This window comes from Diadema antillarum, unplaced genomic scaffold (assembly GCF_040938485.1).
Source record: "Diadema antillarum isolate AM-2024a unplaced genomic scaffold, OU_Dant_1.0 seq00000738_RagTag, whole genome shotgun sequence".
NCBI lineage: Eukaryota > Metazoa > Echinodermata > Echinoidea > Diadematoida > Diadematidae > Diadema > Diadema antillarum.
In genome coordinates this window covers 44,825-66,795 of record NW_027271636.1, presented here as the reverse complement: position 1 = coordinate 66,795, position 21,971 = coordinate 44,825, and the positions used below count along the sequence as shown (strand labels likewise).

The window sequence follows — 21,971 nt, the reverse complement described above, 5'->3', positions numbered from 1 at the left end:
TACTTCATTAATTCATTGTGTTCTAATCGCGCTTCATATATTACAACATATTCCAAAGCCATTTGTACATCCCACCCCCGCCCCGCGCTTGCACATTTCCTCCTTCCTTTGTGTGTAAATCTTACTATTTAGTCGTTTTGTTATGAAAAATGGGCTGTCATTTTATCAAAATCATTATGTATGTTTATGGTATCATTGTTATGGAAGAGAAAATGCAACAATCTACCGTTGTATTTAAAGAAATTATAGGATTCTTTATCAAAGTTAATTTCTTCCTAACGTTTACTAACATATTATTTATAAGTTATACATCATCGGAAGTTATATTCCTTTTATTTCTTGTTCTTAAAGAAATTGCAGAAACGAACTGATTTAAGATTGAAATTGAAAGTTGCGCAGTGTGGAATGAATGAATGAATGAATGAATGAATGAAAAGATGAATGAATGAATGAATGAATAAATAAATAAATAAATGAATTAATTAATTAATAAAAACTGAGCCACATGAACTTTACCCTAAGGTTGGGAACCAGACTGAAGTGGCATTGCTGGAACCAGGTGCATATAGTTATATAGTTTTTTTTGTATGTTCTGATTTAATAGTTAAATCCGTTGACATCCACTCCATAGATAGGCCCTCATATAGTTGAAACAATATTATTCTTCATGTTTATGGCTCGACTGAACCGCATATAGGCATCTGTGGAACAGCCGCAGGTCTCGCAGAGAGCGCTCGTTTTTTCACATAATTATGGCCCTGCTATAGTTTCAAATAAGTCGCGCAGTGTGGAATATAAGCCTAATCCACAATGATTTCCCAATTTTTCTTCAAAGGTTGGAAACTATAGACTGCAGTGACAGTATGTACGCTCACCATAAAATATGGCGGAAACTGGGAATGTAGTCTCATGCATCTGACCGTCTGTGGCCCTGACAGCAAACAGCGCGTGCTGGTAGGTAGGATCTGTCATTGTGAGATTCGATTGCAGTTTAGATACAAACAATTTGTTATCCAATAGGGCTTCCATAACGAACTACGTTATACAGATTATGACTAAGTAAATGCCCCGAGAAGAGGAAATTAACTCGCGATTGGACTGTGAAATCACACAAGAGGAAATACCATGATGTCTTGAGTGTTACAATGAAATACAAGCATTCTTTAATAATAGTTGGAAAAAAAGATATATTCTTTTTCACCGACGTACTTCGCAGAATAATAATCAAAGATTCGGAGATAGTCTGTCTATTGGCACAGGTCATTCGAGGCAGCGCTGTATACCATGAAGTATTAATTATAATATGGATATTATATTACGTCTACTTTTATTAATGACAAATCCATGACATGTAAACAAATTGGCATCAAGCTGCATGCATTATTTTCCCGATATCAAATATTAAAACCTATATAATGATTATGATGAGACATAGCTACATATATGGCTAAGTTGAATCCTGAAAACAAAATTGGCATTTATAGGCCCAGTACTCATATAAAGCCGTTTGAAATGCCAAACGAAAGCTTACAGCAAAAACATTGCTCTACTGGCACCTCAGAGCCAGCAAATATTATAAAAACGAGCCCGCTGGCTGTCACTTCCGCGATTAGTAACCGCTCGCTTTCTGTTCAAACAATAGGTCGAAACCTTACACTGGATATTCATAGCCCAGACACATGTCAGTCTATACATCTTTCAGTCGCATTGCTTTCGGTTCCTTGAGATATCTTATAATAATTGGCAAATCACTGGTGTGTATGAAGTCGTGCCAGTGGTCTTTTCTTCGGACGCATCCCGTCTGACTTTCTCTTTTCAATTTCTGCCATGGAATTTCAACAACAATGGCCAATGGCAAGAAGTTTACAGGTCTTAAAACTTCTTCTGTGCATGCTGGTTGCAGTAGTTTTGCAAGAATTTGTGAGCGGCTTCAACGTCGACACATCACGACCAATAATTTACAGACATGACGATAATCGGAGTCAGTTTGGCTTCGCATTCACGCTCTATAAGGCTGGAGACGACTACAAGTAAGTACAAAGCGAATGTCTCCGCACCTCAAAGGAAAATTTAACTTAATATACATAGAGGAAAAACGATTGTGAGAATACAGCAGTATTAGTAAAACGCATCGAAATTCCGTTCGAATTGGTTGCATTCACTTAATGCACATATAAAGGTGAAGTATGTCTCTGAGAACATAATTTTGTATGTGCGTCCGTCATAATTCTTGCGAATATTACATTGAATACCCATTTATTTTAATGTCCTTGTCTCTCTTTTCAATATTCAATCTACCACTGTAAGATGGAATAGATTTCAATAGATAATAGTCCCCAGCTCCTGGTTACGAAGTAATGATTGTGTCTTGTACGCCCTATACCTTGTACATTCTTAATTTCACCACTCGGTTCTTCGTCGTTTTTTTTTTTGTTTTTTTTTTTAGTGCTACATGAATCTTGGTATCAAACTTTGAATAATTTCATTCATTCATATTTGAAATATAAACTGTTCTTGTATTGAGTCTGTAATATTTGTACAAAATTCGACAATCGGTGACTTGAAACGACATACAATAAAAATAGAATGTTTCAAGCGATATGAGGTCCAGTTGGGTAACCGTTATATCAAAGCATGATAAGACTAATAGAAATTGAAACGGAAACTTAAGAAGGCGAAACAATGGCAGACGATAGTAATGGTACAAAGGCAAGGAGACAAGGAAGTATAGATACCAATTCATGAAGGCACAACAATTGGTCTACAGAACGCTCATTAACAGATTGATCCCATTGGCATATTTACGAGCCAAGATAAAGAGATTATGGATTGAATACATTAAGCACTATATGATATGAGTATCTATTGTCTGTTCATTCAGTGAACAGACGTTTGTTTTTCACTGGTAACATAGAAGCAAACACTATCAAACAAACTCCATACAATATAGGCCCTACATAATGATACACACATATATCCAATATTCTAATAACAACTATTCAGTATGTAGTATAAACATTACTATTGATCAAATTTGAAACCATACTATTTAAGCCTATATTTTACAATATACTTACTCCATTCATCCTCTAAACAGTATACTTTACACATAAATAACAGAAATTCAATCAAAAAATTATAATATACACATACTATCATGTTATTCTATAGGATGCTGACATGAATCTTCTAACGGAATCATTTTTGACGGTGTATTTGAGGGCATCATTGACTTTTTTCAAAATATTTTACCATAATTATAATAATGTAAAAGTTTTCCTAGAAAAAAACGTTATTTCAATGGGGGTATGCAAACCATGCCCGCAGGTGGTTCCACTGTTTTTGTTTGCTTTTTTATTTTCATTCAAATGAAATTGAAAAATAATTCGTTGCACGTGACTTGACCAACATGGAATGGATATTTAAGCCATTCACCAGGATTCGTTTTGTTTTCATCTACCATGTCTACAGACCATGTGGGCGTGTAGGCGAACAGTTATAAGTTGAGATATGCTGAGTGAATAGTTTTCAACACTGACGGATTTCTGTTGCCCTTTCTACAGCAAAGACACTATCTGTCACCTTTCTATGTAGTTCGTTGTGGATATTGAGCTTGTTTGTTTGTTTGTTCATTTCCATCTGAGAAGATGGCTGGATAGCCCATATTCAGCTATGCTAAGCTGGTCTTCCATGGGACCCAGTTGGATGTGAGGTGGGACCACTTCACCGGGCTAAATACCCTGCTCTTTGCGATGAATGAATGAAGCGGGATCTTTTACGCGCATGAGCTGTGACTCTCTCATACACGGGACCATTTTATGTCCTATCCGAGGGACAAAGTGTTTTGATTCTTGCTAGAGGGGACGGTCATATGTTTACACACAACATTGCTCTGTCCAGACTCGGGTTCGAACCCGGGTCCTTATGATCGTGAGTCAGACGCGCTACCGACTGAGCCAACTCACCGAGCTGATGCGTTTAAATTACCTGTAAAGAGATTTGATTGTTAGAAGGTCCATGCACTCACCATATGATTTCCTACGTTCCTGAATAAACGTGAGTTGTAATCTATCGTGCCTAACGTGTCAAATCACACATCTGCGTTTTCACCTTCAAACACTTCCAGCCACCGAAGCTTGGGCAGTATGCTGCTCCTTTGCACAGTATACTTCATTAAACATAGTCCATTTAACAACTAAGGTTATAGTAATATTTTGACTTTCTTCTACCAAAGCTAGCATCACTTTGGCAAAGGTCAAGGGAGACGAGCGTTGCCAGCTGTGGAAATCTGGCGAATAAAGAATGAAACGGACAATAAGTATAGGCCTACGTTTTGGGAGTGAGCAAAATGTCTACTCATCTGAAGAATGTTCCTGTTAATTTGAATTCAGTGCTATTTTTCGTAATGAATTTAAGTAAAGTTTAAGTTGTGGAGGTTTCTGCCAGTGGCTAGAAGATAGTAAAGTGTCATATCGTTCGCACTGTATATTATCTATATGAGAATAATCAATGACTTTATTGTTATTTTTTGTGCTGTAGAAAGGCTGTCGTGCGTATTGGGGATGACATGGCTCCTTGTGTCAAACCCTCAGCACCACACGACTGACTAAACCATTAGAAAGTAAAAAAAAAAAATTATGATAACAAAATTAGCTGAAATATCGAGGTCATTAAGAATTTTGATTTTGTAATAAAATGACAGAATTTTATAGCAAAACGAGTAATCTACATTCGATTAAAGGATTTGCGATTAAAGCTGCTAAAATCAAAGAAAATTATAGGATGATATGGGATATTTTTTAAAGTTAATTCCAAGAATGTACCTTGTTATGTATTAACAAGGGTGATATCATCGGAAAGGCTTTATTTTGCTCTTTCTGTTGATGGAAGAAAATGATGGGAAGAACACGCAGAAGGGCTCCGAGCACTCAAATTACGGTGTATAATGTTGCCCCTACCACCTACGATTCGGTATCAAACATGTCCGGTTTGTCCGCGTGGACCAGCGGAAGAACAGTCCCGGCACTCACCTTGTGCCGTGCACAAATTAGTAAGGAGATAGAATTAAATGGAATAAAATGAAAGCATGTCCCTGTATCATGTTGACTACTTGTTTTACAGATACCCAATGAATGCAGCTGGATGCGTCAACTCTCATTGCGACAACAATTCCAAGAAAAAGGAATGGTGATTAAATAACTGAAAGGATTTCCGTATCATGTTTTCTTAGTACATTATTCATAGAGGAGCCCTAAGAACTCGAACCAGCGATATTGCAAACTACCCGTACATCCCAATGAGGTGTCGGTTTACCATCACCGTCACAGCAAATTAGTTATTGACGTTCCTGTATGTCGTTTCCGCCTGATGGCATAGCCGTGTATACTTAGTTAATAGAATCATAGGTGATCATTATAGCTCACATTAAAGGCGTGGAACAGATTTATACCGAATGATTAAATTCAAACGTTGATTTTTATGAGAATTCTTTTTTATTTTGTAAAGGCAGTTGCCTTTTCAACGCATATAAAACAATGTGCTGAACAGCAAAGCATGATATCTTCCGAGTTTCATTCATTCATTCATTCATTCATCCATTCATTCATTCATTCATTCATTCATTCATTCATTTGTTCATTCATTCATTCATTCATTCATTTATTTTTCCATTTCAAACAGAAACATCTATTTACAGAAATTGAATACATAAATTTCATCATGGTACAAAATAAGGGATAAGTTGTATCACTGGATATTATAGTTGATGATTAAACACTCTCTTGAATATTGCGGTGGCTTTTTATACGAAAATTGGCTTATAAAAATATTTTCAAGGTGTGCATGCAACATTACATGGTAAGCGTCTCTTCGTGTTATCCCTCTTTGTTTTTATTTCTTTGGTATTTTTTTGGCTAGATTGGTCCTGTTACTTTTCGTCCACTACATCTTTTTCCAGTGTACATCCCACCTAAGTTATTCATGTATTTGAAGTTGTCAGTGATTTACACCTCATGCACGATATGAGCGTAAAATTTAATGTTGAATAATATGCATTATAAACACATACGCACACATCTATATATTATATACCACAAAAACATACATACATACAAAGATGTGTGTGTGTGCTTATATGTATTTATATATTAATGTGTGTGTGAATGAAGTGAAATTTGGCAGAAAATGTAATCCTTTGCACTGTTACCGCACTGTTACTAGGTGAGGGTAATTGGGCTAAACGTCAGCTCGCTGAATAGGCCTACATCTACTGTGACATCCATGGTAGGTACATCCATACATCCTGTTTGAGGAGTACCAATTGATTTAGGAGTTGATAGCTTTTGAGATGTGCGTGTGTGTGTGTGTATGTGTGCGTGCGTGTGTGTGTATATGTGGTTATTACTTGATCTAGTTCAGACCATGATCAACTATGAAAAGTCTATCAAACTAAATCATGCATTGTGTGTTTGACACAGTTTGCTATAAAATTGCTCATTATATGATTAAAAAATGGCTTTATCTAATTAGGTTTGTTAAATAGGTGGGCCCAAGCTCCCATTCATTTTTCATCTGACTCTTAGCGTTTGGTCAAGTCTTCAATTTAACCCATTGTGTATGGGAACCGGGTGCCCCCTGTTTTGAAGCAATGGGAAATAGAGTAAACTTGGAAGCAACAGGTTGATTGTATAAATTTACGCTGGATCCAAACGGACCACAAATGCAATCCTCACGTGCAAATGTGTTGCATACTACAGTGCACACAAGAACAAGTTTGTCTCACCAAGAAAATAAACACTGGCATAGTCATCACAATTAATATACCATTGAACTCAAAATCGTTCCGTACAATTATACGCGATCAAGATGAACGCAGGACTGCATTTCAGTAGAATATAGGGAGAGGAAGACCCCGTATGAAGTAGCCTATAGTTGTTCCCATTACGTGAATCATTGGTATTCATTTTGATTACCTGTATTAATTGTAACTTTGTTTTAAATACCTGCTTTGTCGTGAATGTCCACTGCCTTGAAAACCAGGTAATAATTATGTGAACGTATAGGCTTTTTCTCCCGTTATCAGATAAAAGCAAGCAAGGAAACAAAGAGACACCAAGAAAAGCGAACACCAGTTAATAACTGTTTAGCATTGATCTCATGTAGTGGAGCAGATTGGTCGAGATGCTCACATCCGGCGGAAAGTATGAAAATCTGCGTATAGAGGCATTTTGGGGCGTTGATTTCAAAAATTGCCGGATCCAAGAGATCTGACAACGGGATCAGCCGCCATTTTGAATTCCAATATGGCCGCCATCACCAAACAAATTTAAAGATCCCTATCTTCAGTTCTGAATGACCTATAGGCCCAAAATTTGGTACACAAGAGCGTTTTGATATATTGAATTTGAAGACAGATTAATTTGAAGTGTCTGACAAACATCGAATGGCCGCCATTTTGAATTTCAATATGGCCACCTCGACGAAATGTTCAAAATCCCTATCTCGAGTAATAAGTGGTGAGTGACGCTAAAATTAAGCGCAAACAAGTATTTTAACATACTGAGTTGAAAAATGGACTAATGTGATGTGTCTAACAAACGCAATGCCCGCTATTTTGAATTCCAATATGGCTGCGAAGACGAACATCACAACTAACATTCATGGGCATGCAAAAAAGTGCAGCAAAAATGAAGCATAATGCACCTTTCACTGACGTCACAATGTAAATACAGCAGCGCGCACTCAACAGTTACAATCGCGCGCTCAATCAGGTAGCCTAATTCACAAACCCGAGAAGGAGATTTTCAACACTCCAAAATGGCAACTATGTAGAAAAATTCAAATTGGCCGCCTTGCAGCTTGTCAGAGATATCAAATATTTCTTTTATTAAAGTCATCATATCATCATGATTTTACGTAACAAATTTCAATGGCTTATGTCATTTAAAACTGAAGATAGGGATCTTTGATGGCGGCCATATTGGAATTAAAAATAGCGGCCGACCCCTTGGTCAGATCTCTTGGATCCGGCAATTTTTGAAATCAGCGCCCCAAAATACCCTAAAATGGAAAATTTCATACTTTCCGCCGGATGTGAGCATCTTTTTCACATATCTGCCCCACTAATGTCTTTGCTTATGACGTTGCAGTGTTTGATTGCACAGGATATGTATACCTCAAACCCTTGTTCAGTTTCGGAATAGACAATTTGAATGTCCCCCGGAACTATATTTTCCATCGACACTAAAGGAGAACGATTTCTTACAACCAGCACCACTCTTGAAACAAACAAATACAAAATTGTCGTGGTTATATAGACTTCCTTCTGCAACTGCCCGCTCGCCAACCCATCGCTACTGAATTCAATGAAGTTACTCAGAACTCGAAAGCTCACGTGCAAACTTGATTCATCGAAAAGACTCTCCCTTGCATTGTGACAAATATGAATGATCTAGACGAGCATTCTCATTCTAATGATCTAGATGCTACATTGTTTGACCGAGAAAAGTGCGAAATTGAATGATCGAAGAGCGAAACTGAATTCAATAAACCTTCCATGCCTTCAGGGCGCTGTCTTGCGTGAATTTGAATGACTCGATTTTCAAATTGAATGACAAACGCACGTAAATGACTGTAAAGACCTATAGTATTATGAGTGTGTATTACAACGCTTGTATTAATATGTGTGTGAATCGTCCAGACAAGAATAGTTTCTGCTTCAAGAGTCATTATTGGTATACCGAAAGCAACACCCAAGTCTTGATAGATAGCCCAAAGACAGAAAGACTCTTCATGCTTTTATTTCTTTTCTCTGTCAGTAATTAGCGAACCGAAAGCGATCTTTGTGGTCAGATTATATCACTTTATCATCACTTTTATATGAATGCATGTCTGATAACAGAAGCGTCACATGTCTGCCGAAAGACACTTCAGAGGTTTTCATAAAACCCTGCTTAGCCGATCAACAAGGAAATCCTAGAGAGAAAAGAGACATGAAATATGTTATGATATATTAGACGGGAACATGTTCTACTTTAGCAGGCAAATATCAATACATAATCATGCTCGTACACGCATCGCATGTACATTCAGAATATATAAGCCTTATAAGCACTGCTCTTTAGCGCGAGTGCCTCCACTTTTGCAGTACCAATAGGTCGACTTAGAGCTGGCATTGCATGAAATCCAATCGTTCAGAGGTCCCTACTTCTGGTTGTCTTGTACATATCGGAAGAAATTTTTGTTTCACACTCTCGTTAACGGCTGATGGGGAAAAGCACGTGAACGCCCAGAACTGTTTCGTTGCCAGCAATTGGCAACTTCATAATACATGTACATGTACATGTAAATGCATTTAAGTTCAGCATGGCAGAGTAACAGCGCCAAGTAGGCAGTGTACAGAGAATTTGTACTTTTATTGTACTTTATCTACTGAGCCTTCTATTAAAATTTGCACTAAGCAATGGCCGCAGAACTGGAGAGGGGGGCAGGAAGGCTACCCCCATTTTTTCTCTTTTGCTCTTTCAGTGTAAATTCAAAGATATCAAACGTGAATAACATTTCATGAAATTGCAAATAGAGTTTAAGCCAACTCCAGTTATTACAATTCCCGACCTCATGGAAAAGATTTGTGCAACAAAAAGAAAAACACCATTCTCTTGTCTAATTCGAAAACCTATCGAAACTCGCCGAACTCGCCTGGTATCTGTGAATGGACCCAGCTAGCAAAAGCTGCAGAATAGATATAATGCACAGATTCAAAGGTGTAACTGTTTAACAAGGGGATAGTTGTATTGACATTTTTTAACCGGGATTGATGCCATACCAATGCAAAGTGAATCTAACGCTTTTTCGTGTCATTTGAATGAGCTGCTTTAAAAACATCAACAGTAACGACAATCTATCAAGTAAAAGGTAAAAAGTCTTTTATGTACTTGCCCGTCGCGAACACTTTGGCCAAACTCATTGTCAAGTATTCACGTGGCCTTGCTACCATAGCTTATACTGTTTGAGTTATGCATTCAGACGCACGGCCGCGCCAGATGATTATTCTTACTGTTCATTTACATTCACCCTTGTTAGACGGCTTTTCAAACTCGAAAATGCGATGGCCTTACCTTCTAAAAACTTGAAATCAATATGCCTTTCCAGTAATGATTTCGAACCTGGGGTCTAGGATATATCAGCATTCTGTGCCATCTTTTCTTCTGAAGAATATTAGCCTGATTCGAAGTAATTCAACCTCTTCTTACGTGCAATGAATGCACATAATCATATTTGTTTTAGCTATGACAAGTCGTCTGCTGCTGCTGGAGTGGTCCATTTTTTTTTTATTGCGTCAGTAAAAACATGGTCATTTTTCCGGAATTCATCGGAAATTCTTTCATTACCGCTGACATCTTGTCAATTCTCCTTGCTCTTGCTGCATTCCCCGTAGTGGAATGAGTAAAAGTCTTACATTTTGTCATTGCCAAGATTCTAGCATAAATACACCATAATTATAATTTGTGCGAAGTTGTGATTGTCTTTGAATTTCCACTTTAAAGAGAGAGAGAGAAAAAAGTCGAAAAACCTTTCTTCGAGAGTCCCGCCAAGAAATACTTCCATCAACGCGGTGATGGGGGTACACATTGTACATTGACTCTTGACCCCTCCCCTTCCTATTGGCCTGCATCTCCCTCCCAATTCTCAAAAGAAGAAGAAGAAGAAAACGGAGGACATGAAACAGATATTAGAAGGACAAAAGAAAGACACAATGATATAATCGCTTAATTCATCCTTTCATAATTGTATGTAGACCGTTATGAAATCTCATATTAGTTACTGCATTGCCGAAAATCTAGCATCAAGGCTTCTCTGTTCATTAGGTGATATTGCGGAATTGTTCCATTTTCTATAGTTCACTTCTCGAAAGAAAGAAATTTAGCGAAGAGCTTTGCGCAAGCGCATATAATTGGCATGTGACTCCATGACGTCATCACCTCATTATTTCAATTGTGCATGAAAGGACTGTGACAGACACCATTCTCAAAGAATTAGAATCACAAACATTGAGATAATAATTATCACAGCCTGTATACATTTTTGGAAAGAGATGTCCGTTTCACTCTATTCATCAGAATGAATTTTGACATGAAAAGGACAATTACTTTCATTTTTTTTTCAAAGACGAGGAGTCGAAGAGCACATTGAACTATAGTCATCCAACAAGCAAACAAACAAATACAAACATACATACATAAAGACAAACAAATTAACAAATGATTATAGTAACCAAATGTACATTGGTTAACTTCTCATTAGTCATTCCTCTTTATACTTTACCCATCAATGTAGATTTTGACAGTACGTATGATATTCTTGTATCAAGTCATTCTTCAATCATTTGTTGTCACTGTTGTCAACTCTTAACTCCCCCTACCTCCCTCCAGAATAATAGTTGGTGCTCCCAGGGCGGAATCCAGTGCTTTCGACCGGCTCGAGGTGTATCGAAGTGGAGCCATCTTCGATTGCCCAATCGAAGTGGCATCGGACACGACACCAGAATGCCAGGAATTCGTCGTTGATAATGTTGGTAAGACGGAGAGCTGTAATCTTCCACATTATTCCCAGTAGAATGTCAACTTAGATCAGTCACTACCAATAACGACGGCGCTGTAAAATGAAGGGTCATTTTTTTTTTTCATTAATGGTATAATTCCAATACTTCTTCTTTTTTTTTTTACTGGTTGCAGTGAATAGTGTGAAACAACAACACCAACAGCAGAAGCAGCAGCAGCAACAACAAGAACAACAAGAACAAGAACAACAACAACAACAACAACCAGTCAAACCAGTTTCGTTGTTACACATGAAATAGGAAACGTAGAAAATGATTATACAAGTCATGTATCAGTGTATCATACGTAGTGGAATATACATGCACATATATATCTTCTCTTCTGTTTAGGAATGGGATTGCTTATATACCTGTAAGTGGTATCATGTACAACTACGCAAGAACTCATCCCCAATGGTAGTTCATTGTTTTCGTGATATGATAAAAACAACAACAACAACGCCGTAATACTTTTCAAACTGTTTACAAGTGTCTTCGATTGTCCTACTTCTCGTGCTTTTTTTTTATTACATGACCATTATTATAATGACGTTCATAGCCTTGGTCCCATGCTTTAGCCGCTCTTTGTTTTCGATTTGAAAAATGTATTTCAGAAGTTAATGACATTTTGATAAAAAAAATAAACGTATACACAAATAAGAATCAACGGCATTGTCTTGATTGTGCTGATCATGGGACCTGAATAACTGCTTTCTAAAAGAGGTAACTCAAGTGCACTTTCATCATGCTATGCAAAACAATATAGAAATGAATATTATAAGGCCTACGTTGAATTTTCTTAACGATTACTTTCTTTATATCGCTGTTTGTCACAAAATGTTGTCTTCTCATCAACAATCGAGGGCTGCACCAAAGCTTTAAAGATTCATAACTTTTGAATGGATTGCCAAATTTTTCTACAAATTTCACCGCTGTGTTCTACTAATATTGCTACATTCCCTCAATTGACAAATACATACTTGTGATCGTTCTCTTTTAACTGTTTCTAACTCTCTCCCTCTCGCTATCTATCTCTCTGTGTTTGAGTTCGGGATGTTGCCATTCCGCCCATGGCTAGTGTCCCTCCAAACTTCCACCCAACTCTCTCTATCTTAAAGGACAAGTTCACCTTCATAAACATAAGGATTGAGAGAATGTAGCAATATTAGTAGAACACATCATTGAAAGTTTGAGGAAAATCGGACAATCCGTTCAAAAGTTATGCATTTTTGAAGTTTTTGTGCAGTAACCGCTGGATGAGAAGACTACTGCAATGTGTGAATAACTTAGATGTCACATGCGTACAACAATATAAGGAAAATATAAAGAGAATTTCACAAAATTTCATCTTTTGAAAAAAGTACACATTCCCCCGACTCGTTATCAACAAATGTTATGGGTAATATTATTTCCCCTGCCTTTAGAAAGAGGCAAGTCAAGTGCTCTTTTATTATGCGAAAAAAGTGAAAATATGTTGAATTTTCTTTACATTTTCTTTATACTGTTGTACGCATATGACTCACAAGCTGTAGTAGTCTCCTCATATAGCGGTTCCAACACAAAAATTTTAAAAATTCATAACTTTTGCATCGATTGTCCAACTTTCCTCAAACTTTCGCTGATGTGTTCTACTAATATTGTTGCATTCTCTCAATCCTTATGTTTATGAAGGTGAACTTGTCCTTTAAGTAGTGACTGTAAAGTTACTTTGGGGATTATCCATGACTTTGTGTAGATATCATGAGTGACGCTAGATATGGGGCAAGACAGTTTTCTCACACGATGATCCTGGTTCTCTGTTCTTCTGTACACCTTCAGGAAACGAAATAATCAGTAGGAACGGTCAAACCTTTCAGGTGACGAACGCCTCGAGCCAGTGGTTGGGTTCGACAGTGCAAAGCGCCGGGGACGGGGGACCGATAGTGGTACGTATACATCGTTTGCATCCATATAAGCTAGTCAAGATGAACAGAAAGGACAGGAGTGATATTTTACTTGGCAAGAAACCTTAATTTTTCTTATGCAGTCCATAGAGACACAGGAAATCAGGAGAGGTATTTACAAGAAGAAAACTATTTAACAAAGGACTAGTTGATAAAATTACGAAACGTTTCAAGACTGTTTTCGAACCTGGCCTTCGTAATCTACGATTGAATGCTAGACAATTTTTCTTTTGCAAAAGATGGCGCCAGGAATTGTTTTTAACCTTCATATCCGAGCACATACTGATAAGCTGTTCCCTGAACATAAAATCCTGAAAATAAAAGAGTTGTATTTATTTCAACTTGCTCAATATATGTTTAATTACAACTGCAACCACCTACCAAAAATATTTGCACTCTTTATTTCACCGTAACAGCCACGTACAAGTGTTCCACGAGACAATCCGAAGAGATTCATAATACATCTGTTTATACCGGACCGAGATTGTGGGATAGCTTAGATAAATGATTTAAAAGAATCTGATGATTTAATTACATATAAACTTAACAAAATATTTGCTTTCCATATACCATCAGTTAATTCCGTTTAAAAAAAAATCCACTTGTTTCACTTGTCCTTGAGATTCTGCAGCGTATCCACAGACCTTTTCCATTCCTTTCCATTCCCTTTCTTTCTCCATTCTTCCCTGCTCCTCTTTCCTCGTTCTTCGTTGTCCAGTAGCTGTGCGTGTGCATTTTTCTTCATTTCTGTTACTTCTGTGTTTTGTGTTGTTATTGTTGTTGTTGTCGTTATTGTTTTGTGTTGCCGCGTGTATATCTGCCTTTTTGGTCAGTTTTCCTGACATACCCGGCCAAATATTGTCTGTGCCTTAAATGTGCTGCTGTGTTATATAATTTATATGTTTGCATTCTAAAATCATTGTAAGTATTGTTTATACTGTCAGTATCATAGATTAATGAGTTAATGTACAACAGTATGAAGAATAATTTGATATGAATGTGTTCTATTGGTATAAAAAATTGGTGTTGTCGTTGTTATTGTTCCAGTGTTCCACGTCTTGCAAGCTTGGCTTTTTAGTGGAACACTGTCTTCCATCGTTATGACCATCTACTTTTTTTTTGCCACGACAAAGTGCATTGGTTCTTCTTTATGACATCATTCGTGCATATACTTTATATTGTATTTGAAAAAAAACCCTTATCAGACGATTGAAAGACAAATCGACAACTTTTCCCGCTTTGAATTATGTTTTCTTTGTTGTATTTCATGATGGAAATAAATAAACTATTGAATTGAATTGAATTGAAGGGAATAGAATTACGTGTGTGGTGGGTGAACACAAAGTGAGGGAGTTTGATAGAAACAAGGGTGGTAATTGCCACTATGGTAACGTTATTTCCTCTTTAATATGATTGAAAAAGAATTGAGATAATAGGTCTGGGAGTAGCACGTTCTGGTATATCTGCACTATACCATCGTATAGCCTTTCAGAGAAAAAAAAAATTACAGGCAATTTCAGCTTGAATAACTCCAGTTCATGATTGTGCACTCAAATTCACACAGCCTACTCACCCAACCGAAGGAGTCGTGTCTGCGTGTCTGGTCACTTGTCTAGGGAGTGTACTTCAGTAGTTGGTATTCCACAAGGATCTGTAATTGGGCCCCTATTGTTCACCATGTATACCAGTCCTCTTGGAAATCTTCTACGTACTGAAAATGTTAAGTATCGTATGTATGCAGATGACGTGCAAATCTAACTTGAGTTTGACCCCAGTGACCCTTCCAGTGTTAAACTCACTTTGACTTTGAATGCACTGTCCAGATGTGTGGGTAAAGTGCAGGAATGGATGACTCTGAACAAGCTGAAACTCAATGAAGAGAAAACAGAGTTTCTTGTTCTCACCTCCCAATGCCATCTTAAGCTTGTACAGGACATCAAACTTGCTCTTGGTACAACTCTCATCTCTCCATCTGATCATGTGCGCAATCTTGGAGTTATCTTTTCCTCTGATGCAAAGATGAGCATGCAGGTTTCACAGATCTGTAAGTTAGCTAACTACTACATCAAAAATCTGTGGAGGATCAGAAAATTTATTGATGCTTCTACTTGTCACGCAGCAGTCCGTGCATTGGTCTTATCGCGACTTGACTACTGTAATGCTCTTCTTGTCGGAATCAGTCAGGCTGATGCGGATCGCTTACAGAGAGTTCAGAATGCTGCCTCTAGACTAGTGTACCATGTTCGTTCACGTTCTCATGCCACTCCTCTTATACGTCAACTCCACTGGCTGCCAATCAAAGCAAGAATATCCTTCAAGCTTCTCCTGCTGGTCTACAAAGTAGTCAACAAAAGAGCTCCAGAGTACATTGAGGAGTGTCTGGTACGACACTCTCACTCTAGGCGCACTCGTCTTTCATCATCCGTTATCTTTACACAACCACACACGAAAAAACTAGCCGGAGATGCAGCTTTCTCTTCTTGTGCTCCTAGGCTGTGGAATAAGCTCCCTCCTCTTCTCAAATCTTCACCCACACTCGATCATTTCAAACAAAACTTGAAGACTGATTTATTTTGATGTCCCTCTATGTGCACTGGACTTAAACTGTCACTGCCTGGTATTTTGTATATATTTTATCTCCTATGGCGACCAGGGATGACATGTCATAGCGCTTTACATCCAGTGGAAAAGGCGCTCTATAAATGTCTACTATTATCATAAAAAGTATTTGGGCGTTCAAATTCAGAATTCGAGCGATCACCTTAATTTCATGGGAGCTATTATACTCCCTTCCGTTAAAAGGGGGATCCAGTCCAAAAATAAGTTAATATGATAAGTAAAAAGGAGTAAAATCTTACGAGTTCAAACTAAGGTAAAAATATGACTAAAATTTAATGAAAAGTAAGGCAGTTATGATTTTTTTTCTTGCCAAGTTCTGCAAGACAGTTCTTGTTCAGTGGATATGAATATGCAAATTAGTGAGCTGACCATGTCATAATCTCACAATTTTCTACTGATCGTGTACAAAAATTAACGAAAATTCAGTGTTTCTGCCATTGAAATCTGAAGCATGATATTATTCCTGGTTGAATGACTGGAAATTTCACAATTTTATGTACAAACTATATAGCAAGTTGTGAGGGGATGACATGCTCACTTTACCATTTGCATATTCACATTGACTGTACAATAACTGTTTCCTCAGGGATTAGCAAAACTTCAATGTGGCATATAACTCAATTTTTCATCCGATTTCTATCAAAATCTAACCATTGAACTCGAAATGTTTTTTCTTTCTTATGAATTTATATTTGGACTGGATATCCCCTTTAAAGCAAATTCACGCATGTGCGTTCAATTTTCAAAAGCGAGCATATAGCTCGTACTTGTGCTTTCAAAACTAGTACATTTAAAAAACTCAGCCAAAAAGCAACAAAACAGGTAAACACTGTTTGGGTGCCCGTCCCACGTCATCATGAATATTCATCATCTACATGTATCCGTAATACCGTGGAAATAAATGATTTTTACATATCCCGGCAGCGCTTTTACATTTCCCGGCAAATCTGAACATTTCTCCATCTCCCAACGTGACGCATTTACATTCCCCGTTGATGCAATTTTTCGAGATTTTTACATTTCCCGGCAATCCGTTTTTACATTCTATGGCACGTATCCAGCGTTCTGGGCCCTTACTGGTGCAGTATCTTACTGCCTAATGAATATTCATGATGAAGCGGGACGGGTGCCTAAACAGTGCTTTCCAACAAAACATAACATAGAGACTTTAACACTAGTCACCTGTGTTTGGATGGACAGGTTTGCAGACCATTGTACAAGAAGTTGAAAAATGTCGGAACTTCCAGGGAGGAGAGAACATACTTTGGTGGCTGTTTTGTGATCGGTGACGGCCTGTCTACTGTGACTCCTTTCGAGCCATGCAAACTGGACAGTGAGTATAGAACATTATCGCTCTTACTTTCCTTTCGTTCTCATTGTGTTTTTGTTAAGCAGGACACCAGAAGCCAAGCGATGGCAAAGCGAGAGAGGTTTGTATAAAGAACTACTGAAAAAGAAAGATATCAAAAATAAAATGATAATAAAAAAATCATATAAAAAGTCAGTAATGACTCGGGGTTGGAGAGATTTCATTACAAGCTCCCACTAACCTTCGCTGCAATCCAGTTCTCAGTAGATGCAAGAATAATGTAACTAATTACATGATTACAAAGATGATAGTTATAGTCGCGATCTCCCGCGGAGAAGCGGTCGTGTCGTCATATCCATTGCTCCTGTAAATTTCTTGACTCCGTATGATATAAATGCTGGTTTTCATTCATTCATTCATTCATTCATTCATTTATTCATTTTTTATTTCATATCCAACAGAAACACATAGATAGTTTGCAGAAATTGAAGACATAAGTACATAATTAGAAAAAGTGTCATTATTATCAAATCATTGCATGGCGTGGGAACTGACAATCTTACATGGCTCCGAAATGTCTAACCTCTCCGTTTCTCAGTGTTTAGTAAAAGACTTTTAATCTTGAAGGTCTATACTCAGAACCATCACAGGAAAACACAAGTTGTGTAAAAATTACTCATGTACAAAGGCCACGTCTCGATGTGATTAGTGATGATGGACGTCCCAGACAGGTATTGACTAGCTTATGATGATTTACACCCAAATGTTCACGCCATATAAGTGGCTATTTCATGTACAAACATTATTGTACTGTACTGTATAAGCTGTTATTTTCGCCTACAGATATTTTCACGAATGAGGAGCTCACAGACATTTTCGCTGGATGTTGTTTTCGCGAATTGACACCGCCACTATCGAACTGCACCTACCCTCAAGCATTGTGACATTTTCGCGTGTTGATAAATTCGAGATCCAACTGTGATTCGAGAAATTCGCGAAAATTAAACCCTCGCAAAAATTATATATGTATATATATATATATATATATATATATATATACATATATATACATATATATATACATATATATATACATATATATATATATATATATATACATATATATATATATATATATATGTGTGTGTGTGTGTGTGTGTGTGTGTGTGTGTGTGTGTTAAGGCTAAATCAAAATCAAGCCATTGAGCCACAAAGTAAACAGTGGTACAGCATTGACGTTCAACTACAAAACAAACTTGAAAATAAGAATGAATCGAATACTCATTCTGTTAACGATTTATTTCACTTCTCCTTTTTATGATTAGATTTTTGAATGCTCGTGGTATGGAATGCTTTGAGTTGTTTATACGTCTGTGCTTGACATTTCAATTTTTTTAGAGTTATCGTACATACATTTTATTTTCCTTAATGCCTCTATAACCAAGGTCAATGTTTAGTCATATGATATGAAATATACACGAAGCAGTCGCACTCTGGTCTTATGTTCCAACCATGACAACTGTATAGTCTTACAGGAATCTTAAAAAAGAATCATCATTGGCCTGAAATTATGATAATCATCTGACTTTGATAATTGTACAAACATCTTGCTGGTTTCTCTCGACCAAAAAAAAAAACAAAACAAAACAAAACAAGACGACTCCACGGTTGTATGTTATGTTCTTACCTACTCGGTAAGTAACCAAAGTTCTGATCATATTTATTCTCTTTTTTTTTCCCTTCATTTCCTTGCAGAAGCGCTTGGCCACTTTTTGACGCATCGATGCGAGATAGGACTTAGTGCTGCCGTACGAGGGGTATGTTTGATCGATCCTCATTCTTACCAAATAGGCCCCTATGCCACTACCGAGTCACTCTCAATAATGAAGTCGCATGATGCGTGATGGTAGGGGTTAGTTGATAGTAGCTTTATCATGATGGGCATGATTATTTTCTACCCTAAGTCCTTCTGCAAATTGTACCCGTCGAGTGTGTTCGGTGGAGTGCCTCCATGATGAGAGATGCAATAGAAATAATAATACGGTTGTTTACTTTTGGCAGCCCCACCTACGTATCATATTGAAAGTGAGAACGATTTGCATTGCTAGTATACATGACATTGTGTGTATATCATACAATATCTATATATATGTACAGATATATGTTGTATATAATCATATAAATAAATGTCGAGTAAGTAGTCCACGTGTTGGCGCAATGATATAAAAAATAAAGCAGAAACCAATTTCATGTTGTCATTACCAACAGTTTATTACCGGTATTTTTTTTTTTTGCCCCACAAATTTTCGAGTGATTTGCCCTTTCTCAAGTGCTCTTGAAAAACACCTGAAAACACTTGAGAAAGGGTGAATCGCTCGAAAATTTGTGTGCCCAAATAAACTTTTGGTAATAACAGCATGAACTTGATTTCTGTTTAATATATATATATATATATATATATATATATATATATATACATATATACAAATATATGATATATAACATAATATAATATATCATATATATATTACATAATACAAATAGAAAGTGTAGAATGTAAAGAATAGAGTGTATATCTATGCATGTATGTACTCATTTGTTTACCATTTGTTCTGATTTACACCTGAGTGTGATGGAATTCCGGCATGATTTTGGAAAACACGAGGAACTTCTCAATTTCTTGACTTCGTTACTTTAAGTGGAATATTAATGAACTTTATGTTTGTCTGCTTGGTTGGATTTTCTCTCTATTAATGCAAGCCAACTTGAACTCGTATCGGAGTTCACTTTCATATCAAGCCAAAATCAAAGCCAAGTCAAATATACTTAGTCATAACAATTTGTCTCTTTTTTCTTTCCTTGCCTCCGTAACAGGATTACATTTTACACGGGGCACCCGGATCTCAAATATGGGAAGGTCAGTTGATGCAAGTTCGAGATCTATAGATGAAATATTCTGCAATTTTCTTTTTCAACGTGAAGAAGGTTATTCTCCTTTCAGAATTTAGTGGCCTCGTACCATTCCCATATCCAAATGTCCTTTGGAAACAGAGTTAAAATTCATACGAAAGTGGACATAGCCGTTACTTCTTGCATGTATCATAAGTTTCAAATTTAATTTCATCTCGAACAAATTGAGGATACAGAGAAATGTTTGGGTATAACAAAAATGTCACGAAATTAATACAACAAATGAACATAATAACATGTAATAAAGAGCCAAGATGAGCTGGGTACCGTATTCGTCGGCGATAAGGTCGCAGTGCCGGATAAGCCGCATCTGGACTTTTTTCGGTTGATGCAAACTTCGTGTCAGGATTTGAATGATATTTCTGTGTGTAGCACTCTAATGTGAAGGATGATTGAGCATGTGTACACTCACACACACTATTCAATAGCCTATCAGTACCGGCGTGTCTTCATTCACACACACTGAGCTGGGTGTGTACGGGGGTGACATAGGCGGTATAGTGCAGAGTGTGCTAAGGGCCAGGTTGAGCCGGCTGTGTGCAGGGGATGAAATGGGTCGCAGTTTGGGGTATACAAAGCAAGTGCGAGCTGGTTGTGTGTACAGATATGCTGATGAAGAGAATGGAATGGAATGAATGAGTGGAATGGAATGGAATGGTTTATTGATCATCAAACTTCGCAACCGAATGGCTGAATTGCGTCTGATTTACATCGATAAAAATATACAGTGAGACAAAATAACTTACATATACAAAACACTAACAGAATATTGACAACAACAAACAATAAATCATCAGTACATCAGTAGTGGAAATAGATTTAGTATATAAATTATATTGCAAAAAACAAAACAAAAAAAAAACCCTCAAGCCCGAATTACATACATATACGTAACTTATATCCTCCATTAGTGACGTACATTGTATCACAACCCTTTAAGCTTATAAACAGGGTATAGAAGAATAAGAGAGGAGGCGTGGAATGAGAATGTTGAGAGATAGGAAATGCTATGGAAGTGTAAGGCTGAGACAGGAACAGAGTGAGGGAGAGAGAAGAGAAAACAGAGAAAAGGCTGGGGGAAAGGAAAAGGAGGCAAGAAAAGGAAAGCAGGGGAAATGCGAGGATAAAGGAGAAGAAGAAGAAGAGGAGTGAGTGGAGGGGAAAGGAAGGAAGGAAAGGGAAAGAAGCTCTATGCGTCTGGATAAATATAAAAAACAGACAAAGCAAATATAATGGACATACAGAGTTAACACATTATTGCACTCAGTTGAAGGACAAGTACTACCAAAGACATATTTCTATATAAACTTCCACATATCAATACTTCAAATTATTCAATCTTCGTACCAGTTCTTTGATTGTCAAAATACACATGTATATACCAAAATAAAAACATTAAACAAATCTGAACATTATTGTGCAGCAAAAATAATGATAATATGATTCCAACATTGAATAGTTGAGTCTTAAACTTTCATCAAATCTTTACACCATACATGCAGGTATTGAAATTTCACAGACGTAACTTGCTCCC

General features: G+C 37.2%; 1 protein-coding gene across 1 annotated transcript; it reads left to right on the top strand.

Moving 5' to 3' along the window:
- The first annotated feature begins 1,727 nt into the window (after nucleotides 1-1,727).
- LOC139738344 (integrin alpha-6-like) lies at nucleotides 1,728-19,371 on the top strand. Its single transcript, XM_071648981.1, has 5 exons — nucleotides 1,728-2,030; nucleotides 11,430-11,572; nucleotides 13,415-13,521; nucleotides 17,359-17,491; nucleotides 19,223-19,371. Exons 1-5 carry the CDS (start codon nucleotides 1,828-1,830, stop codon nucleotides 19,369-19,371), a joined length of 735 nt encoding a protein of 244 aa, XP_071505082.1. The 5' UTR covers nucleotides 1,728-1,827.
- Nucleotides 19,372-21,971: the final 2,600 nt, after the last annotated feature.

Coding starts and splice junctions, on each gene's coding strand:
- LOC139738344 (XM_071648981.1), top strand. CDS start 1,828: ATGGAATTTCAACAACAATGGCCAATGGCAAGAAGTTTACAGGTCTTA. Junction 13,522..17,358: donor GGGACGGGGGACCGATAGTG/GTACGTATACAT, acceptor TTGGATGGACAG/GTTTGCAGACCATTGTACAA. Junction 17,492..19,222: donor CGAGCCATGCAAACTGGACA/GTGAGTATAGAA, acceptor ATTTCCTTGCAG/AAGCGCTTGGCCACTTTTTG.